Raw genomic sequence first — 18,338 nt, 5'->3', positions numbered from 1 at the left:
CTGCCCAGAGCGATAATATTACGCGCGCTAGTAAATCAAATTGTATTGGTCACATACACGTCCTATGGGTGACTACAATTTATTCAGTATCTGTGAGTTTGTAAAACTGAAATTTCATAAAGATACGTGAAGAGAATACATAGTGACATGTATGTAGCTCACAATAATCTACACATTCTTGCAGAGGAACCGAGCGCTGTCCATCCCTATGCGACATCGCACTTCACGTCGTGCACTAGTCCTAACTGGTGATCAGGACGAGATGCTGCTTCCTAAACCACTCCAGATGATTATACCTAAACCGGCGGCTGTATTTAAATGATAACTAAGGTAAGATGATAAAAATCCACATTTTCAAATCAAATGACAACTTTTTGAGTAGTTGGCCAATTATTTTGTCTTGTGGAATGTAAAAGATGAAAAATAGATTACACTGACTTTGTTTTCTAGGCACAACAAATTAGCATAAATTATGTGGCATGTTGTTTTAGTTGAATATTTCGTTTTTTAGTGCCCTGTATAAATATTTGACAACATTACAGGAATTCATAAAGTACAGCTTCAGCCCATAGTTGATACAGTGACTCTGCAGATGGCCACATTGATTCTGTGCACCAACAATTGGGGTGAGAATCAACAATGATCGTGATTGAGGAGATCGCATCCACACCTGCCATATAGAATGATGTCACACTTGAATACGACTTTTTTTTCCTTTATGCATAGGGTGTAAATGTTGAGAAAGAACAACATGGGGAAAGGAGTGGCTCTGTTCCTTCTACTGTTGGCACTTCTTCACGAGGCTATAGGTCAGAGAAGAAGAAAAGGAAAATACAGTGTCCTCAGAGATGGAGGAAATGGTAAATTAAGTCCACATGTTAGTGAGGATGGTCAGTCACTGTGGCTTATCCATTATTATTGTTTATCTATATGGCTACATTACATGTTAAAGGGGGACTGAACTTCCTGATTTAGCCTCGGTTTCAATTCTCATTAGGATATGCGACTGAAATAACAGTTAAGCTTCGTTCCGTGACATACCGTGTTTTTCCAAATTATCTCGCAAATCTTAGTTTTGGACTGACTTTATGTCGAAAATTATCCTATTTACACTTGAATACATGTTTCTCATATCGATGCCACACAGGCCGTTTTCAAAAGGAAAAGTTGCTTATTAAGTTCAGTTGCTCTTTAAGGTGTTTCTGTCTTTTGTAAAAAAAAAAATTAAAAAAAGGGTTCACAATCTGCTGGAGAAGTCAAATAACTTTCTCAGCCAACAGGAACATTGTAATTTATTGATGTCTAAGTCATTGTAACCGTGATTTATTCTAAGTAGATGTACAGTGCATGCGGAAAGTTTTCAGACCCTTTAACTTTTTCCAAATGTTGTTTGTTACAGCATTATTCTAAAAAAAATGTTATTTTTTCCCCTAATCAATCTACACACAATACCCAATAATGATAAAGCAAAAACAGGTTTTTAGATTTTTTTGCAAATGTATATATTTTTTTTAACGGAAATATTACATTTACATAATTATTCAGACCCTTTACTCAGTACTATGTTGAAGCACCTTTGGCAACGATTACAGCCTTGAGTCTTCTTGGGTCTGACCCTACAAGCTTGGCACACCTGTATTTCGGGAGTTTCTCCCATTCTTCTCTGCAGATCCTCTTTAAGCTCTGTCAGGTTGGATGTGGAGCATTGCTGCACAGCTATTTTCAGGTTTCTCCAGATATGTTCAATCGGGTTCAAGTCCGGGCTCTGGCAGGGCCACTCAAGGACTTTCAGAGACTTGTCCCGAAGCCACTCCTGCATTGTTTTGGCTGTGTGCTTATGGTCGTTGTCCTGTTGGAAGGTGAACCTTCGCCCCAGTCAGGTCCTGAGCGATCTGGAGCAGGTTTTCATCAAGGATCTCTCTGTACTTCGCTCTGTTCATCTTTCCCTCGATCCGGAGTAGTCTTTCAGTCCCTGCCGCTGAAAAACATCCCCACAGCATGATGCTACCACCACTATGCTTCACTGTAGGGATGGTGCCAGGTTTCCTCCAGACGTGACGCTTAGCATTCAGGCCAAAAGGTTCAACCTTGGTTTCATTAAACCAGATAATCTTGCTTCTCATGGTCTGAGTCTTTAGGTGCCTTTTGACAAACTCCAAGTGGCATGTCATGTGCCTTTTACTGAGGAGTGGCTTCCATTTGGCCACTCTACCATAAAGGTCTGATTGGTGGAATGCTGCAGAGATGGTTGTCCTTCTGGGAGGTTCTCCCATCTCCACAGATGAACTCTGGAGCTCTGTCAGAGTGACCATCGGGTTCTTGGTCACCTCCCTGACCAAGGCCCTTCTCCCCCGATTGCTCAGTTTGACTGGGCGCCAACTCTAGGAAGAGTCTTGGTGGTTCCAAACTTGTTCCATTTAAGAGTCATGGTGGCCACTGTGTTCTTGGGGACCTTCAATGCTGCAGAAATGTTTAGGTACCCTTCCCCAGATCTGTGCCTCGACACAATCCTGTCTCGGAGCGCTATGGACAATTCCTTCGACCTCATAGCTTGGTTTTTGCTCTGACATGCACTGTCAACTGTGGGACCTTAAATAGACAGGTGTGTGCCTATCCAAATCAAGTCCAATCATTTGAATTTACTACAGGTGGACTCCAATCAACTTGAAGAAACATCTCAAGGATGATCAATGGTAACAGGATGCACCTGAGCTCAATTTCGATTCTCATAGCAAAGGGCCTGAATACCTATGTAAATAAGGTTTTTCTGTTTTTGCTTTGTCATTATGGGGTATTTTGTGTAGATTGATGAAAACATATCTTTTTAAAATCCATTTTATATTAAGGCTGTGACGTAACAAAAACGCAAAAAAAGTTCAAGGGGTCTGAATTCTTTCCGAATGCACTGAACAAAAATATAAACACAACATACAACAATTTCAAAGATAAGGAAATCAGTCAATTGAAAAAACATTATTAGGCCCTAACCTATGGATTGCACATGACTGGGAATACAGATATGCATCTGTTGGTCACATATACCTAAAAAAAATGTTTTAAAAAAAAGTAGGGGGCGTGGATCGGAAAACCAGTCAGTATCTGGTGTGACCACCATTTGCCTCATGCAGCTCGAAACATTTATTTCACATAGAGCTGATCAGGATGTTGATTGTGGCCTGTGGAATGTTGTCTCTTCAATGTCTGTACGAAGTTGTTGGATATTGGTGGGAACTGGAACACGCTATTGTACATGTCAATCCAGAGCATCCCAAACATGCTCAATGGGTGACATGTCTGGTGAGTATGCAGGCCATGGAAGAACTGGGACATTTTCACCTTCCAGGAATTGTGTACAGATCCTTGCAACATAGGGCCATGTATTATCATGCTGAAATATGAGGTGATGGCGGCGGATGAATAGCACGACAATGGTCCTCAGGATCTCGTCACGGTGTCTCTGTGCATTCAAATTGCCATCAATAAAATTATTTGTGTTCATTGTCCGTAGCTTATGCCTGCCCATACCATAACCCCATCATCACCCATGGGGCACTCTGTTTACAATGTTGACATCAGCAAACAGCTTGCCCACACAACGCCATACACGTTGTCTGCGGTTGTGAGGCTGCCAAAAAAATGAATGTACTGCCAAATTTCTAAAACTATGTTGGAGGTGGCTGATCGTATCATGAGGTGAGATAAAATATCCCAGACATGTTCCATATGCACAAAAGGCTTATTTCTTTCAAAGCTTGTGCACAAATTTGTTTACATCCCTTTTAGTAAGAATTTCTCCTTTGCCAAGAAAATCCCTCCACCTGACAGGTGTGGCATATCAAGAAGCTGATTAAACAGCATGATTATTACACAGGTGCACCTTGTGCTGCAATAAAGCCTTTTGTACGGAAACACTAATTCTAATTGGCTGGGCCTGGCTCCCAAGTGGGTGGGCCTATGCCCCCCCCAGGCCCACCCATGACTGCGCCCCTGCCCAGTCATGTGAAATCAGTGGTGAAAAAGTACCCAATTGTCATACTTGTAAAAGTATAGATACCTTACAGAAAAGTTACTATACTAAAGGATAGAAAGTTACTCAAGTAGAAGTAAAAGTCACCCAGTAAAATACTACTTGAGTTCTAAATATTCTTAAGTATCAAAAGTAAATGTAATTGCTAATATATACTTAAGTATCAAAAGTAAAAGTATAAATCATTTCAAATTCCTTCTATTACGCAAAGCAGGCAGCTTTTTTTTTCTTGTTTTAAAAATGTATTGATAGCCAGGGGCACACTCCAAGACTCAGACATTATTTACAAAAGATGCATTTGTATTTAGTGAGTCCGCCAGATCAGAGGCAGAAGGGATGACCATGTGTTTTCTTGATAAGTGCGTGAATTGGACAATTTCACCCGTCCTGCTAAGCATTCAAAATGTAATACTTTTGGGTGTCAGAGAAAATGTATGGAGTAAAAAGTACATTATTTTCTTTAGGAATGTAGTTAAGTAAAAGTAGTCAAAAATATAAATAGTAAAGTACAGATACCCCAAAAAACTACTTAAGTAGTACTTTAAAGTATTTTTACTTAAGTACTTTACATCACTGTGTGAAATCCATAGATTAGGGCCTAATTTATTCATTTTAATTGACTGATTTCCTTATGAACTGTAACTCAGCAAAAATATTTGAAATTGTTGCATGTTGCGTTTATATTTTTGTTCAGTATAGATGCTCATTTGCGTTTGACATTGGCCTGAAGTTTATCCAATCGATCTCCATGTGAAACACATGTATGTATCCCTCTCCCAGACATGACAACATGTTCCATGGAGGTGGCCTTCATTCTGGACAGTTCGGAGAGTGCCAAGACCTTCCTGTTCGAGAAGCAGAAGTCCTTTGTTCTGCATTTCAGCACTCGTCTCACCATGCTCCAGGTGTCTGGATGGACCCTGAAGCTGCGGATGGCTGCTCTGCAGTACAGCAGCTCCGTGTCTATAGAGCACAGCTTCACTGCCTGGCAGGACCTGGATGTGTTCCACAGCAGAGTCAGCTCCATGGCCTACATAGGCCATGGCACCTACTCCACCTATGCCATCACCAACGCCACGCAGCTCTTTACCCAGGAGACCAAGGAGGACAGTGTCAGGGTGGAGGTGCTCATGACCGACGGTGCCGATCATCCGAGGAACCCTGATGTGATCGGAGCAGCGGCAGATGCTAAGGCTAGTGGCGTGAAGCTCTTTGCTGTAGGGTTGTCGGACCTGGCCCGCCAGAGCCAGAACAGTGCCAAACTCCGGGCTATCGCCAGCACACCGGCCCAGCAGTTCGTCCACAGTCTCACTGACCCCCAGCTAGAGGAGAAGTTACTGAAAGAGTTGGTGAGTGTTCTGTCATCAAAGTCACCCAAGTTGAAGATGATTGGTATGCTGAACCACGCCAGCACGGTATGGTTTGGAATCATTAGTTTGTAGTGTGAAATGGGTATGATAGTATCTCCACACTGTCTTTTCTATATGAGTATAAGAACTTCACAGCTTTTTCCAGAGGTTTTGTGAGGGTACAAAGTGAGGGAAACTAAGTTAGTTGGCACACAACATCCCTGTCCAACAGTTCTGAGCTCCTCAGATAAACTTGTCTTGTTATCATGTCTGTGTCCTAAACGGGGGCTCAAACCTCAACGGCAGAATTGTTCCTGTGTGGGGAATTCTTCCCCTAATATGCATTTTCCATAAACACAGAGATTTGTCTATAGTCTAAATGAGGTCAAGACCTGTCTATGGACAGACAATAGCATGAATTATACATTTTCCAAAAATCCATCATTGTTTTTCTAATTCATATTCGTCATTAGCAGAGGTTAAAAAGAGAACAGCTTTATTAAGCAAAACCAACAGGAAGTGACCTAGCCTTCTATCGCCTGTCCCCTCTGTTGTTTTATTCTTCCTTAGAACAATGTCTTGACCATCTGTACCATTGTTCATGTACAGCAAGGCTTGCTCAGGTACAATACAATGTTCAGTCAATAGTGGTACTGTTGGAATTGTTTCTAGGTAAAAATCTCACACAATCTTGTATTTGTTTCCATCCAGGGTGCAATAGCGCTTGAGGTGGTAAGTACTTCAAAACAATAAACACTACATTGGCACTGGAAGTAGCAGGTGGAGTGATAAGATTGATTTTGTATTTTTTTTTCATTGTATCAGTGTCCACAGGTTAAAGTGTGTTTGTGTGAAAGAGGGGAGAGAGGCCCTCCTGGAAACCCAGTGAGTACACTAGACGTTTTTCAACAGAACATGTTAGGTCTACAGTGAGGATTATGCAGTAACCCAGTATGACTGACACATCACACAAAACAAAATAAAAGCATTATAAGAAATACCAAATACTCTCATTCAACAGTGACTCCATATACTAACGTATTGTGTTTCGTCAAGGGTAAAAAAGGAGATCCAGGATATGAAGGACCATCTGGTCCAAAAGGATCAAGGGTAAGTCGTAAAACGATAGAGATTTTCACTATTTGAATGACCTCAGTGATCTACATACAATCCTGATCTCACATATAACACTGTCTCAATTCTACAAGGGAGAACCTGGAGTCAGTGGCCGACCAGGAAGTGACGGTCTTGAGGTATACAATGTATTTCTTTATTCTGTAATTATTTTCTGAGGCATTCTATTCTAATTAACTTCCATCTAACCGCCATATTCCCATAGTTGACTGAGATACCTTCAGCACTGGGTGTTGAACACGGTTGTTCTTACTTCACAGGGCAGTCCTGGTTATAAAGGTGACAAGGTGGGACATCTGCTTTCAAGACATTTCAGAATACAACTGTCTTGCTTAAAAGTGTTTTGCCAATGATTGGTTGAACTTGTGCTGTATTTCAGGGGGAGATAGGAGACTGTGGCACCCATGGGGAAAAAGGAGATGAAGTAAGTACAATGATTAATGTGCCATTTTGGTTCAATCAACATTGTGATCTATTCTACAGTATGTGTGCCAACTGAAGCATGATGTCATATTACAGGGCCCTGGAGGACCTCCTGGCCCACGGGGACCCAGAGGAGACCAGGTACAATGTATCATTGTTGTTTTTACTCCTTCAGTATATGAACAGGTATATTTCACTACCTTTTTAGGACCTTGTTTTAATCATGATTGCATATGATACAGTATGTTCATCTGAAATAGGTTAATTGATTCTCAATGAATGATGCACTTTAGAGCAAGGGCTGAGTACTTTTTTTACTAAGATGTTGTTTGATGACAGGGTGATTACAGACATTGAGAACAGACTGCATCTAAGTCAGTCAGAGACATCCCTTATTCCCTTTCATTCTCAAACATGGATCATGGAAGTTGAGTTTTGTCGTTTTCCCACCCATGCACTTATGGAATGTGAATTTTGGATTACGCCTAATCCCGATGCTAATGTGAGTATCTAAAGCAGTGAATCCAGGCTTGCAGGATATTATTCTTTTCCAGGAGCAGACTTTGTGTCGTAGGATTAGCTGCTAGGACAGGGTTGCCAGTACAGTGGCACTGTTCCTCCTCACTATCAGCCCCTCGTCTGGCATGGTATCAGTAATTGTGTTGTTTTGACAGCAGGCCCTGAGAATGGAACAAAACTACTGCTCTGATCTGTATAGTTCTGTGCATTTGTATTGCATTAGTTCAACTGTAAGAATTGACTACTAACTGGTACAATGTAAAATACTCCTCACAATATAGATTTGGCAGATATCAGGGATGAGTTAGATTTTCTGGGCTATCAATTCTATACTAACAATAGCTACATACTGTACAGTGAGAAAAAAGGCTGTTGTACACGCCATTTCAAAACCATTTCACATGGACCTGTTAGGATACTGCAATGGAACCAGTGCATTATATGAATCAACTTCATCGTGTAAACCCAGGCCCTGCATGTCCCCAGGCACCCTCATATGTTGACTTCTGTGATCGAAAAAGCCTTGGTTTCATGCATGTCAACATCAGAAGCCTCCTCCCTAAGTTTGTTTTACTCACTGCTTTAGCACACTCTGCTAACCCTGATGTCCTTGCCGTGTCTGAATCCTGGCTCAGGAAGGCCACCAAAAATTTGGAGATTTCCATACCCAACTATAACATCTTCCGTCAAGATAGAACTGCCAAATGGGGAGGAGTTGCAGTCTACTGCAGAGATAGCCTGCAAAGTAATGTCATACTTTCCAGGTCCATACCCAAACAGTTCGAACTACTAATCTTGAAAATTACTCTCTCCAGAAATAAGTCTCTCACTGTTGCCGCCTGCTACCGACCCCCCTCAGCACCCAGCTGTGCCCTGGACACCATTTGTGAATTGATTGCCCCCCATCTAGCTTCAGAGTTTGTTCTGTTAGGTGTCCTAAACTGGGATATGCTTAACACCCCGGCAGTCCTACAATCTAAGATAGATGCCCTCAATCTCACACAAATCATCAAGGAACCCACCAGGTACAACCCTAAATCTGTGAACAAGGGCACCCTCATAGATGTCATCCTGACCAACTGGCCCTCCAAATACACCTCCGCTGTCTTCAACCAGGATCTCAGCGATCACTGCCTCATTGCCTGTATCCGCTACGGAGCCGCAGTCAAACGACCACCCCTCATCACTGTCAAACGCTCCCTAAAACACTTCTGTGAGCAGGCCTTTATAATCGACCTGGCCCGGGTATCCTGGAAGGACATTGACCTCATCCCGTCAGTTGAGGATGCCTGGTCATTCTTTAAAAGTAACTTCCTCACCATTTTAGATAAGCATGCTCCGTTCAGAAAAGGCAGAACTAAGAACAGATATAGCCCTTGGTTCACTCCAGACCTGACTGCCCTCGACCAGCACAAAAACATCCTGTGGCGGACTGCAATAGCATCGAACAGTCCCCGCGATATGCAACTGTTCAGGGAAGTCAGGAACCAATACACACAGTCAGTCAGGAAAGCTAAGGCCAGCTTCTTCAGGCAGAAGTTTGCATCCTGTAGCTCCAACTCCAAAAAGTTCTGGGACACTGTGAAGTCCATGGAGAACAAGAGCACCTCCTCCCAGCACTGAGGCTAGGTAACACGGTCACCACCGATAAATCCATGATTATCGAAAACTTCAACAAGCATTTCTCAACGGCTGGCCATGCCTTCCGCCTGGCTACTCCAACCTCGGCCAACAGCTCCGCCCCCCTCCCGCAGCTACTCGCCCAAGCCTCTCCAGGTTCTCCTTTACCCAAATCCAGATAGCAGATGTTCTGAAAGAGCTGCAAAACCTGGACCTGTACAAATCAGCTGGGCTTGACAATCTGGACCCTCTATTTCTGAAACTATCCGCCGCCATTGTCGCAACCCCTGTTACCAGCCTGTTCAACCCCTCTTTCATATCGTCTGAGATCCCCAAGGACTGGAAAGCTGCAGCAGTCATCCCCCTCTTCAAAGGGGGAGACACCCTGGACCCAAACTGTTACAGACCTATATCCATCCTGCCCTGCCTATCTAAGGTCTTCGAAAGCCAAGTCAACAAACAGGTCACTGACCATCTCGAATCCCACCGTACCTTCTCCGCTGTGCAATCTGGTTTCCGAGCCGGTCACGGGTGCACCTCAGCCACGCTCAAGGTACTAAACGATATCATAACCGCCATCGATAAAAGACAGTACTGTGCAGCAGTCTTCATCGACCTTGCCAAGGCTTTCGACTCGGTCAATCACCATATTCTTATCGGCAGACTCAGCAGCCTCGGTTTTTCGGATGACTGCATTGCCTGGTTCACCAATTACTTTGCAGACAGAGTTCAGTGTGTCAAATCGGAGGGCATGCTGTCCGGTCCTCTGGAAGTCTCTATGGGGGTGCCACAGGGTTCAATCCTCGGGCCGACTCTTTTTTCTGTATATATCAAGGATGTTGCTCTTGCTGCGGGCGATTCCCTGATCCACCTCTACGCAGACGACACCATTCTATATACTTCCGGCCCGTCCTTGGACACTGTGCTATCTAACCTCCAAACGAGCTTCAATGCCATACAACACTCCTTCCGTGGCCTCCAACTGCTCTTAAACGCTAGTAAAACCAAATGCATGCTTTTCAACCGTTCGCTGCCTGCACCCGCACGCCTGACCAGCATCACCACCCTGGATGGTTCCAACCTTGAATATGTGGACATCTATAAGTACCTAGGTGTCTGGCTAGACTGTAAACTCTCCTTCCAGACTCATATCAAACATCTCCAATCGAAAATCAAATCAAGAGTCGGCTTTCTATTCACTCACGCAAACAAAAAACTGACTAGCCTCCTTGTCACTCAAAATTGCTTCCAACACTCTACTCAGCAAACTGGATGCAGTTTATCAAACTTTTGTCACTAAAGTAAACCCACCACTGACTAGCCTACCGATCCTTTCTCCATTCTACAGTTCTCTGCTGTTCCTGTGACTCCGGAGCACGCGCTCCAGCAGGTGTATCTCACTGATCAAAAAACACCTCATTTGCTGAAGTTGGAGACTTTTATCTCCCTCACCAACTTCATTCCAGTTCTCTGCTGCCTGTGACATCTGCTATCTGAGCAGCTAACCGATCGCTGCAGCTGTACATAGTCTATCGGCAAATAGCCCACCCATTTTTACCTACCTCATCCCCATAATGTTTTTATTTATTTACTTTTCTGCTCTTTTGCACACCAATATCTCTACCTGTACATGACCATCTGATCATTTATCACTCCAGTGTTAATCTGCAAAATTGTAATTATTCGCCTACCTCATGCCTTTTGCACACAATGTATATAGACTCCCCTTTTTTTTCTTCCTATTGTGTTATTGACTTAATTGTTTACTCCATGTGTAACTCTGTGTTGTCTGCTCACACTGCTATGCTTTATCTTGGCCAGGTCGCAGTTGCAAATGAGAACTTGTTCTCAACTAGCCTACCTGGTTAAATAAAGGTGAAAAAAAAAATATTCATGAAGGTAATTTTTTTATTTTTGGGGGTTTCTTCCACAGGGTGTTAACGGACCACCCGGGGACCAGGGTCCGGAGGGCCAAACAGGACCTAAAGTAGGCACGCTGATTCTCAGCCAATGACATTCATGGGGTGCTAGGAAATCAGCCAATTACATTCATGGGTGCTACTTACATGCAAACACATTTTCACACAGCATCTCTATTGTCAAAGTGTGTTGCTTGGCCAGAGAAGCCATGAGAGCTGAGTTGATCTTTCTGTCCATGTCTATTTAAATACTGATCCTTCACTTTCTCACACACATTGACCAGACCTCTCAAACAAGGAAGGCCTTGGAATCAAGTAATTTATAGCCATTTAGCTATTTAGATTTTTAAAATTAAAGTTCTGATGTAATCAAGAACAAAGTATAGCAGGAACAAGTGACAGATGCGTTATTGAATCCCATGAAGATCCTTTGTCTTTTTTTCCCATCCTCGTAGACTTCTGTTGGAATGGATAGAGTTCCTCTGTGGAGAAGCACTGGGGAAGGGTTTTCTCTTACAGTATGAACTTGGAATAGAAGTGTTTTATGACTAACTTGTTGGTGGTGTTGGTTTCAAGTAGTAGGCGTTTTGACAAATTCACACTGTGATCGTACACCTCTAACACAGGGGGACCAAGGACCCACCGGTGCATCTGGACCAGCAGGTGACATTGGCATTGGGTTCCCAGGTCCAAAGGTAACCTAATAATAACCATAACAGAGATTATGCTATACATTTACAGTTTATGTAAATAACATAAATGTTGAAATGTGTCATTGTTCTCAGGGGGCCAAAGGAATTCAGGGAAGACCAGGAACCCTTGGTCCCATTGGAATTGGAGAGCCAGGACAGCCAGTAAGTATTACTGTAGATGCCAGCTTTGGATACCTAAACAGTGATCGCTATGGGAACGTTATACATGACCCTATCCTTCTACCTCTGATTCATATGATCAGATTTGACAATGGTAATCTAAAAACAAAACTAAATGTTGCCATTTACTTACAGAAAATTTGAAAACTGTTTGAGGGTCAAAAATGATGAGACTGTTTGTTTATTTCAGGGACCCCCAGGACTTGCTGGAGCACAGGGTAACCAGGGAGCTGTTGGGGAGGGGCTCCCTGGCCCAAAGGTGGGCAAATATTTGAGTGTCCGAGCATTATCCTGTTTCATGTATACTGTTAGGTATAACTGTGCACATCCTTAAGTCTGAATGAAGTCTGGTGTAAGTACAATGGGCCATTAATATGTCATTTAAAAAAATATAAATGTGGACTCAAGTATCTATTTTTCAGGGGGATCGGGGCTACGAGGGCCCCAGAGGTGAGCGTGGTCTCACTGGTGTTGGGGTCAAAGGTGATAAGGTAAAGCAAGTTTAAGACTATTGGACATTACTATGTTGAGGTCTTATGTTGTTCCGTATGAGGATAAATGATCAATGATCCATTGAGAATGATCCCATATTCCTTCAGTGAAATGACATTTGACGAGAGGTCTTATGTTTTTCTCAGGGAAATCCTGGACAGCTTGGATCACAAGGACCGGTGGGAATGCCAGGGGCAGGAATTCAAGGAGAAAAGGTACATTCTGATTAAACTGCAGTCAGATCCTTTTGTATAATGTAAATTTGTCTATTCTCAAACATACTGTATACTCACACATATTTATACTCATATTCCTTTTCTTCTAATGTCCCCTTCTTTCCAGGGGAGCCAAGGGCCAGTTGGCCCTCCAGGCCCCAGAGGGAATCCAGGTGTGGGACTTATGGGCCAAAAGGTAAGGTTGAATGTCACATGATCAAAGGGAGTCTAATGTCAGGCAAAAACTAAAGTATTGGATCTGAACGCAAGACGCAAACGTACAGTATATTAATTTAGTAAATATGATGCCACATATACTGTTTGTTCTGCAGGGAAGCCAAGGCTTCTCAGGTGAGCCTGGAATCCCAGGGGAGAGAGGAGTCGGGGAGCCAGGACCTAAAGTAAGTCTGATGGTTCACTAAGACAGTATTTAAACCAGATCAAGTAAAACTGTGTTAATAGAGATTTGAAAATGCTCCTCTAGGGAGACCCAGGATCGGAGGGGTTGCCTGGTATTCCGGGCCTCTCTGGAGAGGATGGAGACATAGGACAGAAGGTGGGCACAGTGTGCTGTGATGCAATGTCATTATCACTAGGACAGTACATTAATGCCAGTCTGTCAACTCAGTGTTTATTGTTTACAGTATTGTGCATTTATTTCACATGGTATCAGGGTGACATTGGGTTACAAGGGCCCAGGGGACCTGATGGGGCACCCGGAAAAGGTGTCCCTGGAGAAAAGGTACAAATCAGCAGTCTTAAAGCATTTTCACTATTTCAAAGGATGTATGGAAGAGTGTTTGAAATCAATCTGTGACTATTCTCTCAGGGGGACCGAGGGGAGCGGGGCTCCAGGGGCCAGCTAGGGGCAGTAGGGCCTGTGGGGCCAATGGGGGCCAAGGTAAGCACATGCACAACAGTCATGCTCAACACTACTGACCCAAAGCATGGTTGGTTCTGCTATTATAAAATGTTTCCTGTTTCAGGGTGAACCCGGAAGTGCTGGACGAGCAGGTACAAATGGACCACCTGGGCGGGGATTACCCGGTATCAAGGTATGTTCTGGTGAGAAGGAACATTGACAACACTGTTGGTTACCACTTTATTAGGATATTACAGTGTTACCATATCTTAAGGATGATGTCAGTGTTCTATTTTATGTTGGGTTGTTTTGTTTCCAGGGGGACCCTGGTGCGGTAGGCCCACCCGGACATGTTGGTGAACCAGGAATAGGAATCACTGGACCGAAGGTCATTTGATTCAGCTTCTTTCAGTTTGATTTGGGAAGTGCAAGTATTTCTCAGATGTCCAATGAACCACATAAGACCATTGGTGTGAAACCACTCTCACTTTTTAGGGTGAGAGAGGGCTACCGGGGCCCATTGGTCCACCTGGGCTTGAAGGGGAAGGCCTCCCTGGAACTCCAGTAACTATCCCCATTTTCTCTAGTATTATGATCATATTCATTGATCTATGCTGACTATTCAGTTTGAATACTGTATGAATGGATGTTCTGTCATGTTTATTAGGGCCCCCCTGGAATACCAGGACTGACAGGTGAGACTGGACCAGAAGGAAAAGGTTTACCTGGTCCTAAGGTGAGTTTTCCGGTATAATGATTGCATAAACTCTATTTAGACCACAAAATAACATTAACCCAATTATAGGGGCAACTTAATGTTTGTTTTTGTGATCTATATATAAGTATTTAACCTGAGGATCTTTCTGTTCAGGGAGACCGGGGAACTCCAGGCCCCACAGGACCAGCTGGAGCACCTGGAGTCGGGCTAATGGGTCCCAAGGTCATGAATCCTATTCAGACCAATAATAATCATTTTATCAATGTATAGGAGGAGAAATGAGCCATCGTGATTGGAGTACACAGGATTGAGAAAGATTGATAGGAACCGTATGACTGGCGGAGCATCAAGATGACATGATTCTCTCTGCAGGGGTCAGCAGGTCAGATTGGAGCACCGGGTCCCCAGGGACTGCCTGGAGAGGGCATTCAAGGACCAAAGGTACAGTTAAAGGACCATTTAGTATGCAATGTTAGGTCATTGTACAGCCAGGCATACAGTATACTAGTGTTGTATTTCCACAGGTCAAATTGCTGAATTGATTTTGTCTGATAGGGGGAGTCAGGATTCCAGGGGATCACGGGCCCCAGGGGACCCCCAGGACAGGGTATTCAAGGGGATAAGGTAAGAACCTCCACACAAACAACATAAAATGTAGCTTAATAAATACATAATGTTATCCAATCTATAATCTCGGGGCCCAGAACCAAATCAAGTCTCATAAATGGTCTTGAACTTGACAAAGTGTTAATGCTTTCCAAGTTCTAGAAAAGTTTTGCAGTTTTGCCGTTCCTACAGGGAGACAGGGGGTTCGTGGGTGAACGAGGCAGAAAGGGGGACAGGGGAGAGACTGGAGAGAGAGGAGCTGCTGGACCTTTGGTACTAGTCTTACTATAAATCTGGAAAAAGCATGGACATTATCAGATGTATATATTTGTTATTGAGTGACCTCCTGAATTACAGGGCAGACTGGGAGAAAAAGGGGAACTTGGCCTAACAGTAAGTATAGTCTGTTTTGTACACTGTGCCTCCGTACTGTAGTATTACAATGACTAGGCACTAAAGTGTTTTACCATCTTTTACAGAGAGAGGAGGTCATCAAACTGGTCAGATCTATATGTGGTTAGTGTGGTAATTCACACATCAGGTACAATACCATACCTGTAATGGCTGTTTGCAGACTTTCAATGAATTGTTCTCTTTCCCCAGGTTGTGGGGTGAAGTGCCGTGAGAGCCCACTGGAGATGGTCTTTGTGATTGACAGCTCAGAGAGCGTTGGCCCCGACAACTTCAACGTGGTCAAGGACTTTGTGAACGCTCTGGTCGACCGCGCCTCCGTGAGCCGGGACACCACTCACGTCGGGGTGGTCCTCTACAGCCACATCAACATGGTGGTGGTCAGTCTGCACCAGCAGGCCAGCCGGGACCAGGTCAAGACTCTTAGTTTTACATTTCTCAAAACTTTATTGAGGCCTCTGTAATGATAATATTCAATTCATATGATATAACTGTTCAATGCAAGGTGATTTTCTCTCAAGCGTACAAAATGAAAAGTTTTACTCTCTAATACAGTAGCCTGGTCCCAGATCTGTTTGTGCTGTCTTGCCAACTCTTATGGTCATTGTCACATAAGACCTCACAAACAGATCTGGGACCAGGCTACATCAGAGATTTTATAAATATTTATCACCACCAGGTGAAGGCGGCGGTCCGCACTATGACCTACCTGGGTGAAGGCACCTTTACGGGCAGCGCCATCCATCAGGCCAACCAGGTGTTCCAGGCAGCCAGGCCTGGGGTGAGGAAAGTGGCCATAGTGATCACAGATGGACAGGCGGACGAGAGGGACACTGTGAGGCTGGAGGAGGCGGTGAAAGAGGCCAATGGTAGTAACATTGAGACATTTGTCATCGGGGTGGTGAACCAGAGTGATCCGCTGTACGAGGAGTTTAAGAAAGAGCTCCACCTCATGGCCTCTGACCCAGACAGGGAACACGTGTACCTGATTGATGACTTCAGGACACTTCCTGGTAAGCAGGAAGTACCTTTCACTGATATCCATCCTTACTGAAGTGTATGTTCCTTGTAAAGGAAGATCTTGTAAAGCCAGTTATATCTGAAGAGTTAATATAGAACTAAATACTGTTAAAACTAGCCAACTAGCCAGTCCTAAATATCTGTACGTTTTACATAGCTGTGTCTCATTGCCTAGTCCCAATAATATCAGGGTACTGTCTTGTCTTGGATCATCCAGCCCTTGAGAGCAAGCTGCTGAGTCGGATCTGTGAGAGTGATGGTGGGGCCCAGTTCAGCTCCATCCCCAGCTCCAGATACTCCCCCGGAACCCCTGGACAAGCTGGGATTGTCAGGGAAACCCCAGAGAGGACTGATACCGACACACCCACTTTCAATGGAGACTTCAAGAAAACACAGATGGTGGTGAGAATGACAACATTCCACTTTACATAATGGTTCTGTCATGATCAGAATAGGGCTGCACATTTACTGAGTTTAACTGAGCTCACTAAGCTTTGCAGTACAATATATCATGTCATTGTAAAATATAATATTGTGAAGAAAATTAGGAGAACTCACCATAACCAAAAGATTGCTAAAAAGGCCCCACATAAGGATAGTGTCTGAACTTGGGCCCAAAATTGTATTTCCGCTAAAATCAGCCATGAATTGAGTGTGTGTACGTGCACATGCCCATTTGCATGCGTTCATACATGGACCTGTATGTCAAGATTTTGATTGCAATCACATATTATAGACAATAACTTAGGTTCAAGCCTATGCAGGTGCAATCACATACTATAGCAGATGTACAGAGTACATATATCCATTTAACCATTTCTTTACCCTGGTTTAAACAGCCAGGTCCACCAGGAGAGTCAGACAGAGTCTTTACCCCAACGGGCCCCGAGACCGGGGACCGAGATAACTCGGAGACCTACAGGGTCCCATCCTTTGACAGGGAACCCTTCAAGCGCCTACCAGAGTTCCTTCTTCCGTCAGAGGTGAAGAACCCCACCCACGGTGTGGTCATGACTGGCCCCCAGGCCCCCACCCAGATGCCCCTTCCCGTAGTAAAGCTACCCAGGTTCCTCCCAACCTCTCCACCTCTGCCCCAGGATGCTTTAATACCAGGTCATTTGATTTATTGGATATAGCGCTTTTCCAGAGCTCAAACTACTGTGTAGCACCTTACTGATATTTCCCCATTTCCTACAGTACAAGTAAAATCAATATCCTCCATTTCTCTTCCCTTTTCCCAGATGAGAGCTGTGGACAGATTCTGGACCCCGGGCCTTGCAGGAATTATGTTGTGAAGTGGTACTATGACACTACGGCTAACGCCTGTGCCCAGTTCTGGTTTGGAGGTTGTCAGGGAAACCAGAACCAGTTTGAGTCGGAGAAGAGCTGCAAAAAAACCTGTGTGAAGGTCTAACAAACACGTTTGTTGACTTGTTTTGAATGCTTACAAATCTACTTGATTGTATTGATGAGACAGATGATATATTTGTGTCAAAGGTCGGTCGATTTCAATATCAGTGCCTTATCTCTTCACCAATACTTTGACATGGGGATGGAAAACTTGTCAAAGAGAGGACTAGGTCATTTTAGGACCAAATGTTCAATCACAATTATTTTGGATTCATATTCTCTCGTCTTGGAACAGTTGGTGGTAACATGACACCATTTCAATTTAACTTGAATTAAATCGAATTAATCCCCTCAGGGGAAATAAGCTATTTTACATAACTCTGTATATATGTGTGTCCTTGGTTTAACATACCTCCAAGAAATGAGGGAGCTTAACTGTAAGTGAATGAGACTTAGGGCTTTTGAAAGAAGTATACAGTGAGGGAACCATTCCATTTATTCATCTTCAAGATGGAGCAATAAGGGCAGTGCGAACCGTATTGGTTTCCAGAAACACTGTTGAACACTAAATAGTAATGTTGCAAACGTGGCAGAAGGTCTTTACACTAACCTTTATCTCTGATGAACTTTTCTATAAGTAACTCATTTGCATGAAAACTGACTGCTGGATACTAGTTTATAATACCGCACACCTTCATTAAAGTTAATTAAATGAACCAAGAGAATGTTGTTCATTTGAACATCCAGATATATATTTTCACATTTTAAGAAATATTACACTGTTTAATGCATTCGTGTCTG

At 43.5% G+C, this 18,338-nt stretch overlaps 1 protein-coding gene across 1 annotated transcript; it reads left to right on the top strand.

Moving 5' to 3' along the window:
* Positions 1–120: 120 nt before the first annotated feature.
* On the top strand, positions 121–18,253 carry LOC115104675 (collagen alpha-1(XXVIII) chain-like). The gene is made up of 37 exons (XM_065009780.1): positions 121–330; positions 543–626; positions 727–860; positions 4,808–5,376; positions 6,088–6,108; positions 6,202–6,261; positions 6,433–6,486; positions 6,585–6,629; positions 6,771–6,797; positions 6,890–6,934; positions 7,030–7,074; positions 11,006–11,059; positions 11,618–11,686; positions 11,777–11,845; positions 12,054–12,122; positions 12,286–12,354; positions 12,502–12,570; positions 12,698–12,766; positions 12,903–12,971; positions 13,055–13,126; positions 13,244–13,312; positions 13,400–13,471; positions 13,557–13,625; positions 13,752–13,820; positions 13,928–13,996; positions 14,100–14,168; positions 14,304–14,372; positions 14,523–14,591; positions 14,706–14,774; positions 14,949–15,029; positions 15,114–15,149; positions 15,236–15,272; positions 15,360–15,580; positions 15,847–16,180; positions 16,405–16,589; positions 17,027–17,300; positions 17,429–18,253. The coding sequence occupies exons 3-37, from the start codon at positions 734–736 to the stop codon at positions 17,599–17,601; spliced, it is 3,567 nt and encodes a 1,188-aa protein (XP_064865852.1). The 5' UTR covers positions 121–330; positions 543–626; positions 727–733; the 3' UTR covers positions 17,602–18,253.
* Positions 18,254–18,338: the final 85 nt, after the last annotated feature.

This window comes from Oncorhynchus nerka, linkage group LG3 (genome assembly GCF_034236695.1).
Source record: "Oncorhynchus nerka isolate Pitt River linkage group LG3, Oner_Uvic_2.0, whole genome shotgun sequence".
Taxonomy (NCBI): Eukaryota; Metazoa; Chordata; class Actinopteri; order Salmoniformes; family Salmonidae; genus Oncorhynchus; species Oncorhynchus nerka.
The sequence above is the reverse complement of the archived record's forward strand: the minus strand, read 5'-3'. Positions and strand labels throughout refer to the sequence as shown.